The sequence below is a fragment of the Ahaetulla prasina genome, chromosome 2 (assembly GCF_028640845.1).
Source record: "Ahaetulla prasina isolate Xishuangbanna chromosome 2, ASM2864084v1, whole genome shotgun sequence".
NCBI classification, from domain to species: domain Eukaryota; kingdom Metazoa; phylum Chordata; class Lepidosauria; order Squamata; family Colubridae; genus Ahaetulla; species Ahaetulla prasina.
The window spans coordinates 131,786,062-131,805,338 of NC_080540.1; the positions used below are offsets into that span (position 1 = coordinate 131,786,062).

Here is a 19,277-nt window from a genome sequence, read left to right on the forward strand (position 1 = left end):
GGTAAAATGAAATCAAGAAGCCTCAACATCTTCTCCAAATGCTGTTATAATCCCAGGGATTGGAGGCAAACTATCTGCAGCCTGTTATACTCACTTTGCAATGGCCAGAAATGCCAGTTCCACATTCATACCAGTCTTGGCACTGGTCTCCATGAAAGGCACTCCGTATTCCTGGAATGAAAACGGAGCAAGAAAAAGTGGCAACATCTTGCCAGCAGATATGATGAATTCTTTTTTGAATTCCTGTGCTGGAACCTTAACAAAAGCCCTGGAACTTTACTAATCCCAGAGAGGAGGCGGAAAATCTCGCTATTTGGTTCAGTTAAGCCGATGACCAAGATACTGTCTGCTCTGCATGAACAGGAGGAGATGCTTGCCGATACAGATGGCTTTTTTCTGAAATTGGGCAGAGGGCTTGGATCACCTCCCTCAGCTATGCTACAAGACAGTCACACTTGGACTTGTTCACTTACCCTGGCTAAGGATTCCCCATCTTCTGTTTTGATAACTCGCTCACTGCTCATGTCAGCCTGCAGACAGAAAGACAGGAAGGGTGGGGAAGAGCAAGGAAGAATGCTGAAGCACGCATAACCAGGAGATACCTTAGTAGTGCTTTTCTAGCGTGTGTGTGTTTGTGTGTGTGTGTGTGTGCGTGTGTGTGTGTGTATGTATGTTAAAAATAGAGACAAAATAAACATTTTAAAATATCCTAGGCAGAACTCTCCTAGAATGCCCATCTTAACCTCACTCTGCTTCGTCTTCTAACTGATTTTCTTCTAAAATTCCCATGTGAAAAAGAAATGCATTTGGAAGAAAAGCAACAGAATTAGGTTCCCAGCAGAAGTCAGTTTATTGTCTGTCTATCTGTCTGTCTCGATCCGTCCATCTATCCATCTAATCTGTCTCTCTATCACTATCTCTCTCATCTCTCTCTCTCATCTTTCAGTTTATATTGCCAACTCATCTTACCGTATTTTTTGAAGTATAAGACCCACCTTTTTCCCCACCTAAAAGGGGGTGAAAATTTGGGTGCGTCTTATACACCAAATGTAGCCCCTCCCACCCACTGGCCCCCACCCTTTGGCCTCTGCCTCCCAGCAATTCACCTCCTTGCAGCAAGCAGCAAGAAGAAACAGCCCATTTCAGCTTCAGCACAGCCTAAATAGCACAAGTTGATTGTCCCTGACTCAGCTGTTTCAGGCTGCAGGGATCGCCATTGCCTATTGTTGTGCAGGCCTCTGCTGCTTGCTGCAAGGAGGTAACTTGCTGGGATCAGGTTTTTTTTTCCCTTGTGCTAATCAAGCTATGCTGAAACCGAAAATGAAAGTAAAGCAGGCTGTTTACTGTTTGCTGCAATGAGGCAAAATTGCTGGGAAGCAGAGGTAGATTTCTTTTTCTTGTTTTCCTCACCAAAAAAGGTAGGTGCATCTTATAGTCCAGTGCATCTTATACTCCGAAAAATACAGTAAATTCATGGCTCTGGGCAGCTAACAGCACTTAAAGACATCATACAACAATCTAAAAACAATAAAGTATGCATAAATAATTGGCAAATGAGGTAAAATACCAAAGGAGCAAAAACAAATAAATTTATCTACTGCATAGTCGATTCTATCACTTAATAAATACAGTGTTGCTAAATGCTGGAGATGTGATTGTGAAGATGCTACTTATTATCATATATGGTGGACTTGCAAAAAAGTTAAAGCATTTTGGATTAAAGTATGGTGGATCATGCAGAATATTTTGAAAAAGAAGATTAAGTTTACCCCGCAGTTCTTTTTACTAGGAATAATTATGGATTGTACAGCTATAGAGACTAAATTGATTCTGAACTTAATAACAGCCGCAAGACTTTTGATTGCTCAATATTGGAAGAAAGAAGAATTACCTACAATTGAAGAATGGACTCTTAAAGTATCAAATCTGGCAGAAATGGCAAAAATCTCTGCTTACTTGAAAGACTATACACAAGAAAAATATATTTTAGAATGGAAAATGTGGATTGATTATATTCAAAATAAGTATCAGATAAAAAAATATCAAATAGCATATGAGTAAATTTAGGAAATAATTTGTATTAGATATATTTTTGAAGGAGAGGGGAATTGAGAGTGTGAATAAGCGTGGAGAGACTAGAGATTATAATTTAGGAATTATTTTAGATTATGATTGTTAGTTTTGATACCCTGCATTTTGTTCTGGGAAGTCGGGGTGGGGGGTGGGGGGTAAAGGGGAAGGGAATTGGGGGGTTGAGGTTAGTGATGGAGTGATGGTTAATGTACAGGGATTATTGAAGATGTATAAATATAATTAATGTAGGGTCGGGTCTGACCAGTTGCCATTTTAGAACGGTGGGGAGGGAAAAAAGAGAGAGTAGGAGGTAGGAAAGAGGAGAAGAGGAAGGAAGAGGGGTAGAAGAGGGAGAAGAGTGTAGGGTGGAGGGAGGAGAGGAGGTAGATAAGAGAAGGAGAGGAAGGTTTGGAAAGTAAAAGAAGGTAGAAGAGGGAAGAAGGTTAAAAAGGGGGGTGGTGACTGGGCAGGCCCGACTAATTGTATATAACTGTACATTGGATGAATTATTTGATATGATTGTAAAAATAAAACTTTTTTATAAAAAATAAAATAAAATACAGTGTTGACTCCAAATGGAGTTCAGGAAAAGTGAAAGCCAACCTTCTGCCAGGATTTTAATGCTTTGTTTTATTTTATTATTTTTAAAAGTTTGAATATTATGTTTTGGTTATGTTTTAGTTGTGCCATTGTTTCGTGTGTGTTCAGTTCAGTTCCATTTGCTATTCAATTTTACTTTGTAAATTGCCTTGATTCTCAAAAAGAAAGAAAGAAAGGCGATCAATTCAATACATTAATTTCTAAATAAATAAATAAATAAATAAATAGTTTAGTTTAGTTTAGTTTTAAGCCATTCAGAAAAATAGGCCTTTCTGTGCAGCACTGAAGCAGCGTAGACATTTGTAGGCCAGAGAGGAAGGGGAGATAACTGCAAAGACATTGCTAACAGGAAAGGCTGGGATGAGGGACACCCACACTGGGGAGCATAAAGGACTCCTGGGTTCAGTCCTGACATGTTTTTCTCCCAGATCTTCCTGTGGCAACAGTAGACACCCTTAGGGAGTGGCGCTTCTGCCGCTATGGCAAAAAGGTACGTTATTTCCAATTTGAGCTTATCTTCTGGTGCTTGACAGGAACACATTCTGATATTCCATGGCTGGTCGGTTGTTGGCCTTTCCAGCTGTGGGTGCCTCTGCTTTTGAGGACTGATGATTGGGGGGAAAGGGTGTGTCTTAAATTGTCCCTTGCTTCCAGGGCAAGTCCAAAGATGTGAAGCTACAGGCTCAGAGTGCCCCCTGCTGGCTCACCTTGGTCAGCAAAGAGGCAAGCCACATCAAGGGATTTCCTGGCATACCTTATCTTTAATATTATTTTACTATCACCCCCCACCCCAAAAATCATTTTCTAATGAAATGTTGGCCCCCATTCAAGAATATTCCCCTGTTCATTTTCTGATTTTCTTTCTTTTTTATGCTTGAGTGTGTACATTCAATTTTCATAAAGAAATGGTTTTTGTGTACTTCCAGCCCACCATTCTGCCAAACTGGAATGGCAACACAATATTTTTACTGTCAGTGACATATTTCCTCAGGCATAATCTGCAGGGAAGCACATGGTGGCCAGAATGGAGGAAAATTCCAAGCTCTGCAGCATTATGGTTCTCTATCTCATCCTCCCAAGCAGCAGGTTTCAAAAAGAGGCATTAAATTTAGGAGATCTGGTCTGGTCTCTTGCATAGGAATTTTGCAGTCATAGCACAAAATCCATACTTAAGTCCATGGATTGCATAATCCTACTTTACAGTATCTGCCACACAACCTTATTTAATGAATATTAAATAGTTTATTATTATATAATATTATATATATATAATATTAAATATTAAATAACTCAATTGCAGAAAATATGACTTTAGCAACAGAGTGGTCAATGCCTGGAATGCACTACCTGACTGTGGTTTCATCCCAAAACCCCCAAAATTTTAACCTTAGACTGGCTACTGTTGACCTCACCCCATTCCTAAGAGGTCTGTAAGGGGCGTGCATAAGAGCACCAGCGTGCCTACCATCCCTGTCCTAATGTTCCCTTTAATTGTATTCATTTTATGTATTCAATTCATGCTTATACTTATATATTATCTAATACGTACTAAAAAACAAACAAATAAAAAAATAAAATTGGTAGATCTTTCTCAACTGAATTGTGAAATCATGCCCTGAAAAACAATTGTGGCATCTAGGGTCATCAGACGTGGGCTGCAAAATTTCAGATGATCACAAGATGGGCAATGAGTTGGCAGTTTCTGTGTCTCTTGATGACCTACTAGATCTCCTTGGAGTGAGGGTGAAGATTCACCTTCCAAGCTTGTAGGTTGATTTCCAAACGTTTCGTTATCAGGCTAGGTAACATCTTCAGGAGAATTTAGGGATGTCGGTCTTCTTCTGCTTATAAGGACTTCTGTGGTCAGTAGGTCTTGTGATGGGGAGATCATGTCAGATGAGGGTCACATTAGGAGAAGGTTTTGTGATGGGTCAGGTTGGGGTCACATCAAGTGAGAGTCTTGTGATGGTCTTGCGATGGATCAGAAGCCCTTATAAGCGGAAGAACACCAACATTGACATCCCTCAAATTCCTCTGAAGATGTTACCTAGCCTGGTAACAAAATGTTCAGAAATCAACACACAAGCTCAGAGAACGAACCTCCATCTTCATCCTATACCTGAGCTATAGATATTCACCACTATCGCACTCTGTGTAGTGCCCAAATCCAAAAATAACTCCTCATCAAAGTGCTTGGGTGCTCCCCTTCTCTGCCCTTTGCCTCGGCACTCCATTTCCCCCTAATTTATTCTTTCCTCACCTACTCTGGGGCTGTTTTTCCTCTTTCTTTTTTCCTGAAGAGTTGGGCACCCTGGTAGACCACCAGTGTTGCTCGACATGTTGATTTAGCCAGAATGGTCCTGGATCCCCTTTGTCTTTGCTTTATGCCGGGAATAAGGGATGCCTCCTCAGCAACATCCCCTTGTCTCTTGGGATGTGGTTTGGCAAATTTAAAAAAAAAGTTGTGATGCCAACAGCATTTAGAATAGAATAGAATAGAATAGAATAGAATAGAATAGAATAGAATAGAATATTTTTATTTATAGACCGCCCTTCTCCCGAAGGACTCAGGGCGGTGTACAGCCAAGAATAAAATACAGGAAAAAAACAACAATACAAAACTAAAAACAACCCTTAAAAAACCTATTTGATATGGCTACTTATAGATAAAATATTACCCTCTAAAATTTACAAAAAATTTAAAACCCATAAAATCAATTTGATAATTTAAAATTTAAGCAAGTCCAGCAAGATGAAATAAGTAGGTTTTAAGTTCGCGGCGGAAGGTCCTAAGGTCAGGTATTTGTCGGAGTCCAGGGGGAAGCTCGTTCCATAGGGTAGGAGCCCCCACAGAGAAGGCCCTCCCCCTGGGGGCCGCCAGCTGACATTGCTTGGCTGACAGCACCCTGAGGAGCCCCTCTCTGTGAGAGCGCACCGGTCGTTGGGAGACAGACGTTGGCAGTAGATGGTCCCGTAGGTATCCCGGTCCTAAGCCATGAAGCGCTTTAAAGGTAGTAACTAACACCTTGAAGCGCACCCGGAAGACAACAGGCAGCCAGTGCAGTCTGCGCAGGATAGGTGTTACATGGGAGCTCCGAACTGCTCCCTCAATAACCCGCGCAGCCGCATTCTGGACTAACTGGAGTCTCCGGGTGCTCTTCAAGGGGAGCCCCATGTAGAGAGCATTGCAATAGTGCAGGCGAGAGGTAACGAGAGCATGAGTGACCATGCATAGGGCATCCCGGTCCAGGAAGGGGCGCAACTGGCAGATCAGGCGAACCTGATAAAAAGCTCTCCTGGAGACAGCTGTCATTTGGGTGCCCTACAGACTGTGAAGCCTGAGATTTGCATCTGGCGATCCAATACTTCCTCCATCATATCTGGCCTCTGAGCAGCTAATAATTGGGGAGGGGTTTGCTAGCAGTTTTTAAAAACTTTTTTTTAAAATTTTGTCTTACATAAACCATGGGTGAATGTTTTTAACACCAACAGTTGCACATTGTCTTTTCAGAGCAAATGAGGTGATATGCATTGACCCTCTGACACAACGCAGGAGTTGTGTGAAATGACTCTTGGTCTCATGGAATGAGATAATTAAAGCTTATGTCGTGTATCTAACTTGAGCTGTCACTTCTTTTAAAGTAAAAAAAAAGGAGAAAGAAGCCATTTGTTTGGGAGACTTCATGATTTAAAGTGAAGCAGAATTAAAATAAAATGTTACACTCAGAAAACCAATGTGTTTTGTGTACGTATCAGTATATAAATATATTCAGCTAAGCCTCTTTCAAATAAGCCAAACCTAAGCTCTGTTTCCCAGTCATGGGCATAAAATTTTCGATTTCCTGAAAGGGGAGCAAGGGCAGAGTGCTGTTGAATAATAGGTGTCAAAAAACTGTTTCATAGGTTTTCATGAAAATTCAAAACAATAGAAAAGGTAAATCAGTCATTTTAGTGCTTTTATTTTGTGCTGGTTTGATTGTACTCTGCCTTTATTATTTTTGAAAATAAGGTGGCAAACATATTCAATATACTTTCCTCCTCCTCCTCCCTTCCCCAGAACAACCCTCTGAGGTGGGTTGGGCCAAGAGAGAGTGACTGGCCCAAAGTCACCCAGAATTCACGATCTCCTGATTTCTAACCTGATATCTTAATCACTAGGCCAAACTGGCTCTTGGAGAGTTGGAGGACACATCATCTGAATGAAAGAAGGATGCCTTGGATGGAATATGCTTTGCTGAGCTGGTGCTTGCAGGAATTTGATGAACCTTAGCTGGCCATCCAAAAAGGGGGCTCTAGGGAATCCTGGAAAAGCCCAAGCCCTGTTGTTTCCCTGAAGTGCCCATCCACATTCCCAGTAGTCCAAGGGTTAGCAAGCCTGCTTTGATGTTATCTGTCCCAGTATTCTTGGAACCCCCTTGTTCAGAACACAATCTAATGTCATCCTGCATAATTATTATCCTGGATATAATTGGTCTGAGGGGGAAAAAAATGTCCCAAGAGTCTCATATTTTATACCTATTTGGCTCTTACTGGTTGAAAACTTTTTTTTTATTCCATATTTTCTAGAAATATTATGCACAATGATCTTCTATTAATGGTTTGGAATAAGCCTCTGCAAATCATTCCACAAGCTGCTTTCCAGCAATTCTTCCAAGGAAAATGTCACCAATGAAGCCTCCCAACAGGTGAGCTAAGATATCAAGCCATTACTTTGCACCTTTCAAGAACTGCATCCAAAATCACCTTGTTGAAAGACTGCACAGACCTGCTGCAGAACTATTATTTGTTTATTAAATTTACATGCCACCCATCTCATTATCCAAAGTGACTCTAGGTGGCTTACAGTGCCATGAAAGCATAGTGATATATTTATTTATAAATATATAATCCTCAGCAGGTTAGAAAACTGCATCTGATCTACTGAAAACAGCACCTGATCTAATGAAAAGCTGGGGACTATAACATGCAAAGTGACTGAGAAATAAATAGCAGTCCCAAGAAAACTCATAATGTACCCAAGGGTAGGAAGCATCTTCATTCATTAGCCATAAAGCAAAAATGGGATGAAAAATTCCTTTGTAAAAGGGATGGGGAATCTATGGCTGAACTGTTGCTGAATTACAAATTAGCTATGCTGACTTGAATTAGTTCACCAATATTGGGAAGATCCAGGTTCCTCAATCTTGGGTTATGTGCTGATCACAAAAGAGAAATATGCAGAGCACACTATGATTAACTAAACATTTCTCACAATGAGACCATTAAGAGCCAAAAAAGTTGGAAAGTGTCTTCAAGACAGCATAAATTTGTATTATCAATCAAAATTACATACCTTATTACCCAGAAGCATGATAACCACATCCTTGTGGGCATATTCATGGATTTCTGTGAGCCAAGCCTGCAAGGGAATGTTGAATGTGATGAGATGAAACATAGCTGAGAAGAAACACCAAACATCAAGACCTGTCCTGCCATCTTGCTGCTTGTTTGCCTTTAGTGCACAGCAATTGCTATCAGTTCGGCCATTGTGATTTGTAAATCTTGGGCATATGTCTTACTGTGTTGTGCAAACCTGATTAGATATGTGGGTTTGCTCAGTGTAGCACAATTAAGCAATCCATGATTTAGTGCAGTTTCTGGATCCAGCCACTGAATTACATGACCTCTCAGCATTTAAGAAGGGAAGAGGCAGGCCAGATCCTCTTGCTCTGATAAGTAGTAGCTCAAATAATCCCCAGGATGGGTATCCCTGAAGGTCCGATGAAGACCTCTTAATCTCACACAGTTTTGGGTACTGTCCCTTTTGGCAACTGAGACAGCTTTGCATCGGATGTGCTGGGGCTTGGGTGCAGCTTCCTATTAGAAGGAACTTTAAAATTACACCCATTTCCCAGACTTCCCATAAACCTCACAGAGCTTAAGGCACCCGTGTTCCATGCTGCCCTTACAGCTGTCCACCTGGCCAAGGAGGTAGACATTTCACAGATCTCCTGCCCAGTAACTAGACCCATTTTCCAAAATATCACTCAGCCTAAAGTAGGACAAGGATCAAGAACAGAGTCCTATCTGGACACACATTTTTTGTAATCTCCTTAGCAGTCAGCTCTTGACTGCTCAGCATTTTGTGCATGCTGGCTATTAGAATTGCAAAGTATCTCAAAAATTATTCTGAAGGTTTGGAGCAGGAATGTGGCAGCTATATGGAAATGCCCATATTCCTGACAACCAATTGCAAATAATATGAAATACATATGGATTTCTCTTTTTGTTTTTTAGCCCGATTCTCCCTTTTCTTCTGTCTTCTGACAAATGGTAGTTGCTAGTTCCTTGGGGTAGGGATGTTTTCTCTTTGTGAAGAATGAAGCACAGAGATATAGCACATATTCCTATCCAAATAAAGTTTATATCAGTATTGCAAAAAGGTAAAAGTTTCCCCTGTCCAGTTGTATCTGACTCTAGGGGGAGTTGCTCATTTTCTTTTCTTAGCTAAGGGAGCCAGTATTGTCCGAAGACATTTCTGTGGTCATGTGGCCAGCATGAATATTTGCTGAGGCACACGGAACATTGTTACCTTCCCACTAAAGTGGTACCTATTTATCTAGTCACATTTGCATGCTTTTGAACTGCTAGGTTGGCAGGAGCTGGAGCAAGTAATGGGAGCTCATTCCATCGCACAAGGCTCGGATCTCAAACCTGGGCTGTTAGCTTTTCAGCTGTGTGTTTAGCCCAGTGTGTTCAACCACCGAGCCATTGCGCCTCCTATCAGCACTGAGTTCTTGAAAATATTTTATTCCCATCTTTTAAAATTCTTGGCTTTTCAAGGGCAAGTGATCCTTTTCGTCTCTTTGCTGATTCCTGTACAACACAGTGCATTTAGACACTGAGACACAAGAATACCTCAAACCAGGATCTGTTTACTAATCAGATTACAACTTTAACTTGCTGTTTGACTCCTGTGTGAGCAAAGGCTGGGGGACCATCTTGAATCAACAGTAGGCATGAAATTACCCACCCGAATACTGTCAAAGGAGACTTTGCTGGTGATATCATAAAGGAGAAGGAGAGCTGGAAAAGAAGAAGAAATATGTGTTATTTGATGATTTTGTAATTTTCTAAAATGATCAAGCTATCGAGAACGCATGTGGCCACACAGATCAATTCAAACTCTGAGTCCCTCTATCCTGAATTTCGATTATGTAAATCTGTTGGCAATCTCAATCCACAGGCACATTCCCACCCTTAACATAATCTGTTTGATGGAAAACTGTGGGGTTTAAATCTAATGCTGTCCATACACAAGTCATAGCTGTACCAGCCATTTCAACATAGTGCCTATGAGATGCATCATATTTCAATTCTCATGCATTTTAGGGAAGATATAAAGGTGAAGGGTAAGAAATGAGCTATGTCATAAATATAGTTGGATGGAGACAAAATAGAAAACCCCATTTGTTTTGAGCTTGATACAAAATAATCCCCTTAAACAGGGGTGAAATGTAAAATTTGTTACTACCGGTTCTGTGGGTGTGGCTTGGTGGGGGGGAATGTGACTGGGTGGGCGTGGCCAACTTTTTTTTTTAATTTTAAAAGCATTTTTTCTACAACCTCTTCTGCCAAAGAGGTTGTAAAACATTTTTTTAAAAGCCTGTGATGATCAGGCAACTCAGCTGGGATCGCCAAAGGGAAAAAAGGTTTTAAAGGGTTCTGACGATCCCAACTGAGTTGCACGATCATCAGAGGCTTTTTTTTTACTTTCAAAAGCATTTTTTTGCCAAATAAAAAATGCTTTTAGAAGAAGAAAAAAATACCTCTGATGATTGCATGGCTCAGCTTGGGTGGGGAGGGGGTGGGATTTTTGCTACCGGTTCTCTGAACCACCCGCCGCGATCGCTACTGGATCGGACGATCCGGTCCGAACTGGGAGCATTTCACCCGTGCCCTTAAAACATTCCGTTGACGTATTCAGAGTAGGTTTGTTCTTGCTCTTAACAAACCTTACTTCACACACAAACATTTTGTTTTAGGCTTGGAATGCTCCAAAGGGCCATTTCGAACTCAAAATATTGCACACTGCTAATGTATCAAAAAATATAGATTGTTCTATATATAAAATATAGAACAATATATCAAACAATGTCATTATCATTTGGTGGTAGATCTGAGCAATGAAAGAGCTACTCCACTTATCATCCCAACTCTCATTCAATCTAAGATGGAGGAAGGCAGAATTCTAGAGGACCAACCTTGTGCATCACGATAGTATGCGTGTGTTACACTCCGGAACCTTTCCTGACCGGCGGTGTCCCAAATCTGCAATAAGGCAAAGATGGAAACCCAAGGAAACATTCTTCATGGTATTCCATTAGAGAAGCCCAGATGTGAATCAAATATCAGTGCAACTAAAATTCACAGACAATACGTGCAAATTGATATCCTTGGATAGTTCTCTGAATTATGTCTATTAGAATCAAGATAGTTTTTCCAAATAAGAGAATACAAATGAAATATGTGATAGCATTACAAGAATTCAGTTCAGCATATGGAAGAGATAATGCAAATGTAAAAGACTTAAATACAACTCTCATTAATCCACCAGGATTTTTTGTGGAAGATCCAGAAATTTGCAAATAAATAACTCTCACATTCTCAGACACACACCACCAGTACCAATATATAAAACAGTTCGTATACAGTATAAATAGGGCTATGCAATGCATTGAATTTAATTTAGAAAAAGTGTTTCAGAACTTACAGATCTGCAAACATAGCCCCTGACTCACAGAAAAAGATAAAACACTGGTCACCATCATGGCTATACAAGGAGTGACCCATCTGTAATAGTTTCTGCCTGCTCTGTATAACTTTGCCTTGAAATGTGAGATGGGTGGCAGGTATGTATGTATGTATGTATGTAGGTAGGTAGGTAGGTAGGTAGGTAAGTAGGTAGGTAGGTAGGTAAATAGATAGATAGATAGATAGATAGATAGATAGATAGATAGATAGATAGATAGATAGATAGATAGATAGATAGATATGGATAGATAGACATAATGAAACAAAGTGTGCATGGTCCAGTTCCTATTAAATTATATCTGTTGATGGGATTCAGGAAGCAGGCTTTCAGAATTTTTGCAGAATCTTTGCAGAATTTCTGCACTGGTTTTGTTCCAAAATATACAGTGCATTGTTCTTATTTTGATTTCTATTGTTTTCAATGATGTACGTTGCCCCAGAATCTTCTGGCATTGGGCAATCCTATAATGCTAAAAATACTTATGTAAAACTCATGAATTGGTTGGTTATTGGTTGGTTATCTGATAAAAGAAAGATAAACATCAACTGAATGATGAGGAAGAGACTGCACAAGAGGTAAAACAAAATCATACATATTACCTCTGTAAAAACACAATCTTTGTATTGGGAAATTTTCCACACAATTTGAGTAAGCTGGTAGCAAACCTTCCCCACAAAAAAGGTGCTGAGCGAACAGCTACCAACTAATTTCAAGGACTCTTGGATGACACAGATTTCCTATTTCCATTTTAATTTGGATTCAGGGCTGATTTTGCCACATGGGATTAGCAAGGAGCCGATACAGAGAATGCTTTGTTGGAAAGCAGGATTTCTTTGGAAGTCAGCCACATCTATGGCTTTTACTTCCACATGCCAAGCGGAAATGTAATAGCTGAAGCCTTGAATGGAGAAAAACGGCTTGTCTCACAGTAACTGAATATATAGGAGACCTTTTTCAGAATAGAAAAAACAGAACAAAGGTACTTAGAGGACTTCATAGAAAATGCAACTTTGGTGTATCAATCAGACCTACCTGCAGTTTCACTTTTACATCATCCACTGTTACCACTTTATTCTGTAAGAAACAAAAAGACCCCACAGCAAATTAACAAGAAGAACTCTACATTCAGCTTTGAGTTTTTTAGATCACTTGTAAGAAAACAAGCAGCTAAGTTCCTTTCTCATGATTTTCTATAACTTCCAGTTAAAATTCCATGGAACAATCACTAATAGCTAGAAGGTAACAAGTTTTGTACATGTCACAAAGGTGCTTTTTTTTTCAAGAGGCAACTGGACCTTCTGGTTTTTCTTTGAAGACGTTTCGCTTCTCATTTAAAAAGCTTCTTAGATGAGAAGCGAAATGTCTTCAAAGAAAAACCAAAAAGTCCAGTTGCCTCTTAAAAGAAAAAAAAAGCACTTTTGGGACAACCATGATCTGGATGACTGATCATCTCCACAAACATTAAGCTTCATGCATAACTGGTGCACTGAGATTTTAAGTAAGACTGTAAGCAGCATATCTGAACAAATATTATATATTTAGTTGTCGTTCTTTGCCTGAAATTTGGGGATCAAAAGAATCATATTTACTGGGATTGCATGAAAAGCAACCCTATCAGCTAAGACAATGCTTGTTAAGCTGGTTATCAGCAATTATTGGTACAACTAAAATACCTTAAATTTCTTCCACATATATATTTTGTCAACTCTGGACTGAAGTAATGACGACTGCACTAATAGCAAATAATATTTTATAGATTATCAAGTGCTCATTGTTCATTTTTTTCATCATTCACCACACAAAGGAATTAGCACAATTGTTGGTACTACATTTGTGGCATCTTAGATCTACAAGTATTCATGGATCAGTGGAATATGATGCGTAAATGCTTATACAGTTACACTTTCTAACGCTTTAAAGGGCCAAAAGTGGTTTTGCTGCAGTAAACCAACATGGTTATTGTTCTAAACACAGAGAGACAAAAGAATCGGTTGGATAGAGTAGGCAACAATGTCTTTTGCTATGAAATCCACAATCAAAATCCTAAACTATTAAAACAGTGACAAGGGAGATGCACCTTCCTCTGTAAGTTCTCACTACTGTATTCAAAGAATTGTGTTGCCCGCAGACCATACCATCAGATAGTGATTACAATACAGATGTGATGACCCAGGGCGTGACACAAAGGCAACACAGCCAGAGAACCGATATGAGTCCCTTTATTATCACCAACTGTGCCCCCAATGTCCCTTTCAACTCTCTGGTCTGGAGAGAGCTCTTCCACCAACCTGTAATAGACTTTGGCTGGCAATACTTCAGTCCCAAACATTGTAAGCAGAAAACTTCTAACAAAAAATCCAAAGGCAAGACAAGGTATCTCTTTGCTGACGATATCAAACTATTTAATACCACCAACAATACAGCTATCCTCCAAAAAGACCTTGACTTTTTATCTGAATGGTCAAAAACTTGGCAACTCCAAATTTCAACCAGTAAATGCTCAGTCTTACATATTGGAAAAAAGAAACTAAACACTAAGTACAAGCTTGACGGACATTACCTTACTGATGACCCCCACCCTGTTAAAGACCTTGGAGTTTTCATATCAAATGATCTAAGTGCCAAAGCCCACTGTAACTACATCGCAAAAAAGGCCTTAAAAGTTGTAAATCTTGCACAGCTTCTTCTCCAAAAACACTACACTACTAACCAGAGCATATAAAACATTTGCTAGACCAATTCTTGAATACAGCTCGACTGTTTGGAACCCATACCATATTTCTGACATCAATACAATTGACCGTGTCCAGAAATATTTTACAAGAGTTCTCCACTCCCCAACAAAATACCTTATGCCACCAGACTTGAAATCCTGGGTTTAGAAAATTTAGAACTACACCGCCTTCGACATGACCTGAGTTTAACTCATAGAATCATCTATTACAATGTCCTTCCTGTCGAAGACTACTTCAGCTTCAATTGCAACAATACACGAGCACACAATAGATTTAAGCTTAATGTTAACCGCTCCAATCTTGATTGCAGAAAATATGACTTCAGTAACAGAGTTGTTAATGTTTGAAATACATTACCTGACTCTGTGGTCTCTTCCCAAAATCCCCAAAGCTTCAACCAAAAATTATCTACCATTGACCTCACCCCATTCCTAAGAGGTCCGTAAGGGGAGTGCATAAGAGCACAAACATGGCTACCGTTCCTGTCCTATTGTTTCCTTTCGTTATATCCAATTAATATAGTCATTACATACTCGTACTCATATATATGCTTATATATTGTACAATTATTTCATGCTTATGCTTATATATACTGTGTGACTAAATAAATAAATAAATAAATAAATAAATAAATAATCCGGCAGGGCAAGCAAAATAAGGAACTCCACAAGTAAAGTATTATAGCAATAAATCAAACCAGTTAGAAGGATGCCAGGATTCAAAGAAACACCAGATAAACTCAGTGTTTGTACCTGACAAACGCCCCTCCCATTTGCCTTTCCTTTTAAACTCCATCAGTACCTGTGCCTTGTAAAGAGGATCGATTCCCTTTCCTCCCTGGTAAGCCATGCAACCCACGTTGCTCTCTTCTCCGTTCCTCCCTGCGCTGCCTAGGATGAGGAGGGGCCTTGGTCTTCATCTGAACCCCCTCTCCCTTGTTCTACCTCTCCCCTGCTCTGCCCAGCCTGACTTTGCTCTTCCCCAGTTTTTTCCACAGCCAATGAATCCACTCTCTGTCAGCAGTTCCTCTTCCCCTTCAGATTCAGACTAAGACAGGGGCATGACAATAGAGGCCAAGACAAGTTATTTAGAACAAGTGCAACACACAGTAAATAACAAATGTGGTCCAGGAAGATCAGGAGAAATGCTCAATTATGGAACCCTCTGAGGAACTTTGGACCACCTCACTTTCTCTCAGCCCATTGCAGCTCGTAAGATTATTCTTTGGGAAACAAAATGAAAGGATATTCCCACATCATGTGTCTCGAGCTCCAAAAAGACTGGGACACAAAAGCTCATCATTACCGCCATCACCTTCATTCATCATTCATCCATCCACTATCATTTCCTCTTCTTTAACCGTTTCCACCCTCTAAGCTTTGCAAATTTTTCAGAGCAGTTGAAGCGGATGCATCGTTTGCAAGTCTCATGTGGCTGCTTCAAAAACTTCTCCCAGGTCTCTCTCCACATGAGCGTGGAGCCACTTTGCTTTAACAAAATTCAAGGAGAAATGCTTCAAAATGCCTAGGAACGCAAAAGATTCTATATATTACATTCTCTATATTCTGGAGCAACTATGGAGAAAAAAATGGAATAGAGTATTCCAAAAAAAAAGGCAGGAAAGAACTATAGTAAACCTTCATCTTCCATCCATCAATCCTTCCTGCAATGCCTTCCTCTCCTGGCATTTAGAATTACACAGCAAGCACGGGGCAAGCAGCTTTGTCCTTATATAGAAAAGACACTCATAGACTTATACTAGTTTATATGTTTTTGTGGGTGTGTGAGAATGGCAGGTTACTGCAATGTGTTGATGAGCTAGGGCATGGGAGTCAAACTCGCAGCATCATGTTGCTGCCATGTGACGTATCACGCCTTTTGTTCATTTGCGGAATTGGAGTGGACTTGGCCTGCACATGACGTATCCAGGCCGCAGGCCGCCAGTTTGTCACCCCTGAATTAGGGGGATCCTAACATAGTGCAGGATAGCAGCACCAGTTATGGCTGATATGAAGAAGCTAAGCCAAGTCTGCTTAATATTTAGAATGGGTAACCATTAGGAAGACCCTATAGCAGTGATGGCTAACCTTTTCGCCACCAAGTGCCCAAAGCGTGCAGGTGCGAATGTGCGTGCACACCTATAATGCAATGTGCACATGACTCGCATGTGCACCCTACCCCCTTGCATGCACGCGACACCCTGCATGCGCCCCCTGTGCAAATGACTCTGTGGATGCACGCACGACCCCATGCATGTGTGCATGACCCCCCTGTGCATGCCCTGCCCTCTGCGCATGCATGCACATCTCCCGCATGCGTCCCACCCACCCACCCCCACATGGACGGTAGAGACCCAAAAACCAGATGGCCAGCAGGAGGCACACGCACATGCGCGGCAGAGCTGAGCTGGAGCAACAGCTCATGTGCACGCAGAGAGGGCTCTGCGTGCCACCTGTGGCATGCATGCCATAGGTTTGCCATCACAGCCCTATAGGCTATACCACAAAGAGGGAAAAATACCCTAAAAGACAGCAGAGGAAAAACACTTCTGTACTTTTGCTAAGAAAATTACATGAATGCATCCATGAAGTCACCAGAAGTCCAGCTCAACTTGAGGGAGACTTTAGTTTTTCAACATGAAGATATGGGAATACTAAATTGCGTATGTCCTTGGGAAACAGGAGGAAGAGCCACAACTTAGACAATAGTGATGCAAAAGATATCTCAACCCACAAAAAGAAAGTGGGCAAGGGAACTATATCAGAAGGTACCCTTCCTAGTTTTGGGGAAAATAAAAAGTAATTCTTTCAAACTTGGAAGATTCTGTTACTATAACATTACAATAAAGTTACTACTCATGGTTTGTGCTTCTGTCTGGACAACCTCAAAGGGCTGTCACAGATCTCACTATAATGCACATAGAATATAGCTATCTAATATAATTTAGGGAGGAAAGGAAAATAATGTGCTCTATATGAATTTGACATGATATGTAAAAGTTTGATTTAATTCAGCGCAATCAGAACCAAAACATTATTTTGGAGCGCTAAGAAGGACGGCTTGGAGGCACCTCCTCATATTATTTATTGCTTTGCTTTAAAATGCCCTGTGCCTAATATTACAAATCATTACAATATTCTTCTTAAACTATTATGAACAATCTCCTAGGACCGGTTACTCTTTCCCAATAGTCTTCCCCAGATTAATTGGAGCTATCATTGGCCATATAAACTGGGAATTCCAGAATTTACACATTTGGAGGAAGTCAGCTTAACATAGATTGTCCACACAATTAATATCATGACCAAATAGGTTGTTTTGATTAGTCTCAGTAAACTAAGCATGAGAAAGACAGTACACACCACACATTACCAAGTGGTAACATATAATTCAATACCCACATTTTTTCTCTTTAATTCATCAAACAAGAATTTTACTTATCTATGTACACTACATACCTGACATTCCATTGTGAAGTCTATCATATTTCCTACATATTGAGATATTTTTAATTGACTACATTTATCACTTACATAACAAGAGAGATGCATACTAATCCTTGGAAAAAGATATCCAAGTTATGCACATAGTACATTTTAGAGATCTTTTAGAACACAACAATTAACCAGACTGTTACCATTCTGTCTGTTACTATTCTGAACCAAGAGCTTTGACCAAAACATTCCAGTGTTAAGCTATCCTTAGTTTAGTTGCCAAAAGGAAGAATGGAACTAATGTTTGCTTCATAATTGTTTAATTCTAACCTTCGAAGATATGTAACAAATGTATTTAAACTGTCTTCAATCCCTTTTTTTTAGTTATAAAGTTTATTTAGTCAAAAGCATTCTTCCAGAATTTAAAAGCTTCTAGAGATGAAGACAAGATCCAATCTGGGTCGGTCACTGGGACCAGAGATTTAGCCTTCTGAGCTTTCGGACTCATGCTGGAGCCCATCCTCAGGAAACTTCTCTCCAGCATTTTACAACTGGGGTCTCCAACTTTGACAACTTTAAGCCTGGAGGACAAACTCCCAGAATTCCCCAGCCAGCTTTGCTTAGCTGGGGAATTCTGGAAGTTGAAGTCCTCCAGCTTAAAGTTGCCAAGGTTGGAGACCCCTGCTTTACAAGATTAGCCTGCTGGAATGCTGACTTTAAACAAAAAGGAATTCTCTGGCGGGTCCTTACATTGTACACCAGGGCTTGTTAATAGATCCTGTTCAATTACACAAGTTTTTAAAAGGCCTGGAAATGAGTTCTTCTGAAGGTTTGAACAGCTGAGCTGAGACAGTACAGGAACAATTTTTAATAAAAGCTTTACACATGAATGGATTCTCTAAAGTGAGGGGAAGTTGCTGTAAGAAGGCATGAGAAGAGTACAATTTTGGGTTTTTAAAAACCCAACATGAACAATTGGCTAGAACTATCCTGCAACAGGCGTGCTCTATTAATTAACTCAATAATGGGAAGAACATCTGAAAAATTGCTTACAGGCTCATAAGTTGAAGTTAATAACAGATTAGCACCATAAAAAAACAGTGAATGCGATTTTTATTAGCCCTCCATAACTTTATTGACTATGGATCTGAATAAAGATATTGAAAAAGCTATTTAAAATCCTGTAGCATTGGCTTCCACCCAATAGTGCCAACAAAATGTCATTTTCAATGTACAATTTATGAATGAAATAGCATCTCTTGAGCTCTAATGTAAGGCCCACAATATGTCTGACGCATATTATGGTGTATAAAGGTAAAGGTAAAGGTTCCCCTCGCACATACGTGCTAGTCGTTGCTGACTCTAGGGGGTGGTGCTCATCTCCGTTTCAAAGCTGAAGAGCCAGCGCTGTCTGAAGACGTCTCCGTGGTCATGTGGCCGGCATGACTCAATGCCAAAGGCGCACGGAACACTGTTACCTTCCCACCAAAGGTGGTCCCTATTTTTTCTACTTGCATTTTTACATGCTTTCGAAACTGCTAGGTTGGCAGAAGCTGGGACTAGTAACAGGAGCTCACCCTGTAACATGGCAGCACTAGGGATTCGAACCACCGAACTGCCGACCTTTCGATCGACAAGCTC

General features: G+C 40.3%; 2 protein-coding genes across 3 annotated transcripts in view; one reads left to right on the plus strand and one right to left on the minus strand.

Moving 5' to 3' along the window:
- CD300LF (CD300 molecule like family member f) overlaps positions 1 to 19,277 on the plus strand; it is a 117,449-nt gene that overhangs the window by 30,887 nt on the left and 67,285 nt on the right. The window lies entirely within an intron of this gene.
- The window catches only part of RAB37 (RAB37, member RAS oncogene family), a 33,900-nt gene that overhangs the window by 5,646 nt on the left and 8,977 nt on the right, over positions 1 to 19,277 (minus strand). For both annotated transcript variants that reach the window (XM_058165555.1, XM_058165554.1), the window contains 6 exons: positions 12,500 to 12,541; positions 10,917 to 10,983; positions 9,686 to 9,738; positions 8,006 to 8,071; positions 474 to 530; positions 95 to 171 (listed from right to left, as the gene is read on the minus strand). In XM_058165555.1, coding sequence (XP_058021538.1) covers positions 95 to 171; positions 474 to 530; positions 8,006 to 8,071; positions 9,686 to 9,738; positions 10,917 to 10,983; positions 12,500 to 12,541 — 362 coding nt within the window. The remainder of the gene's footprint in view (positions 1 to 94; positions 172 to 473; positions 531 to 8,005; positions 8,072 to 9,685; positions 9,739 to 10,916; positions 10,984 to 12,499; positions 12,542 to 19,277) is intronic.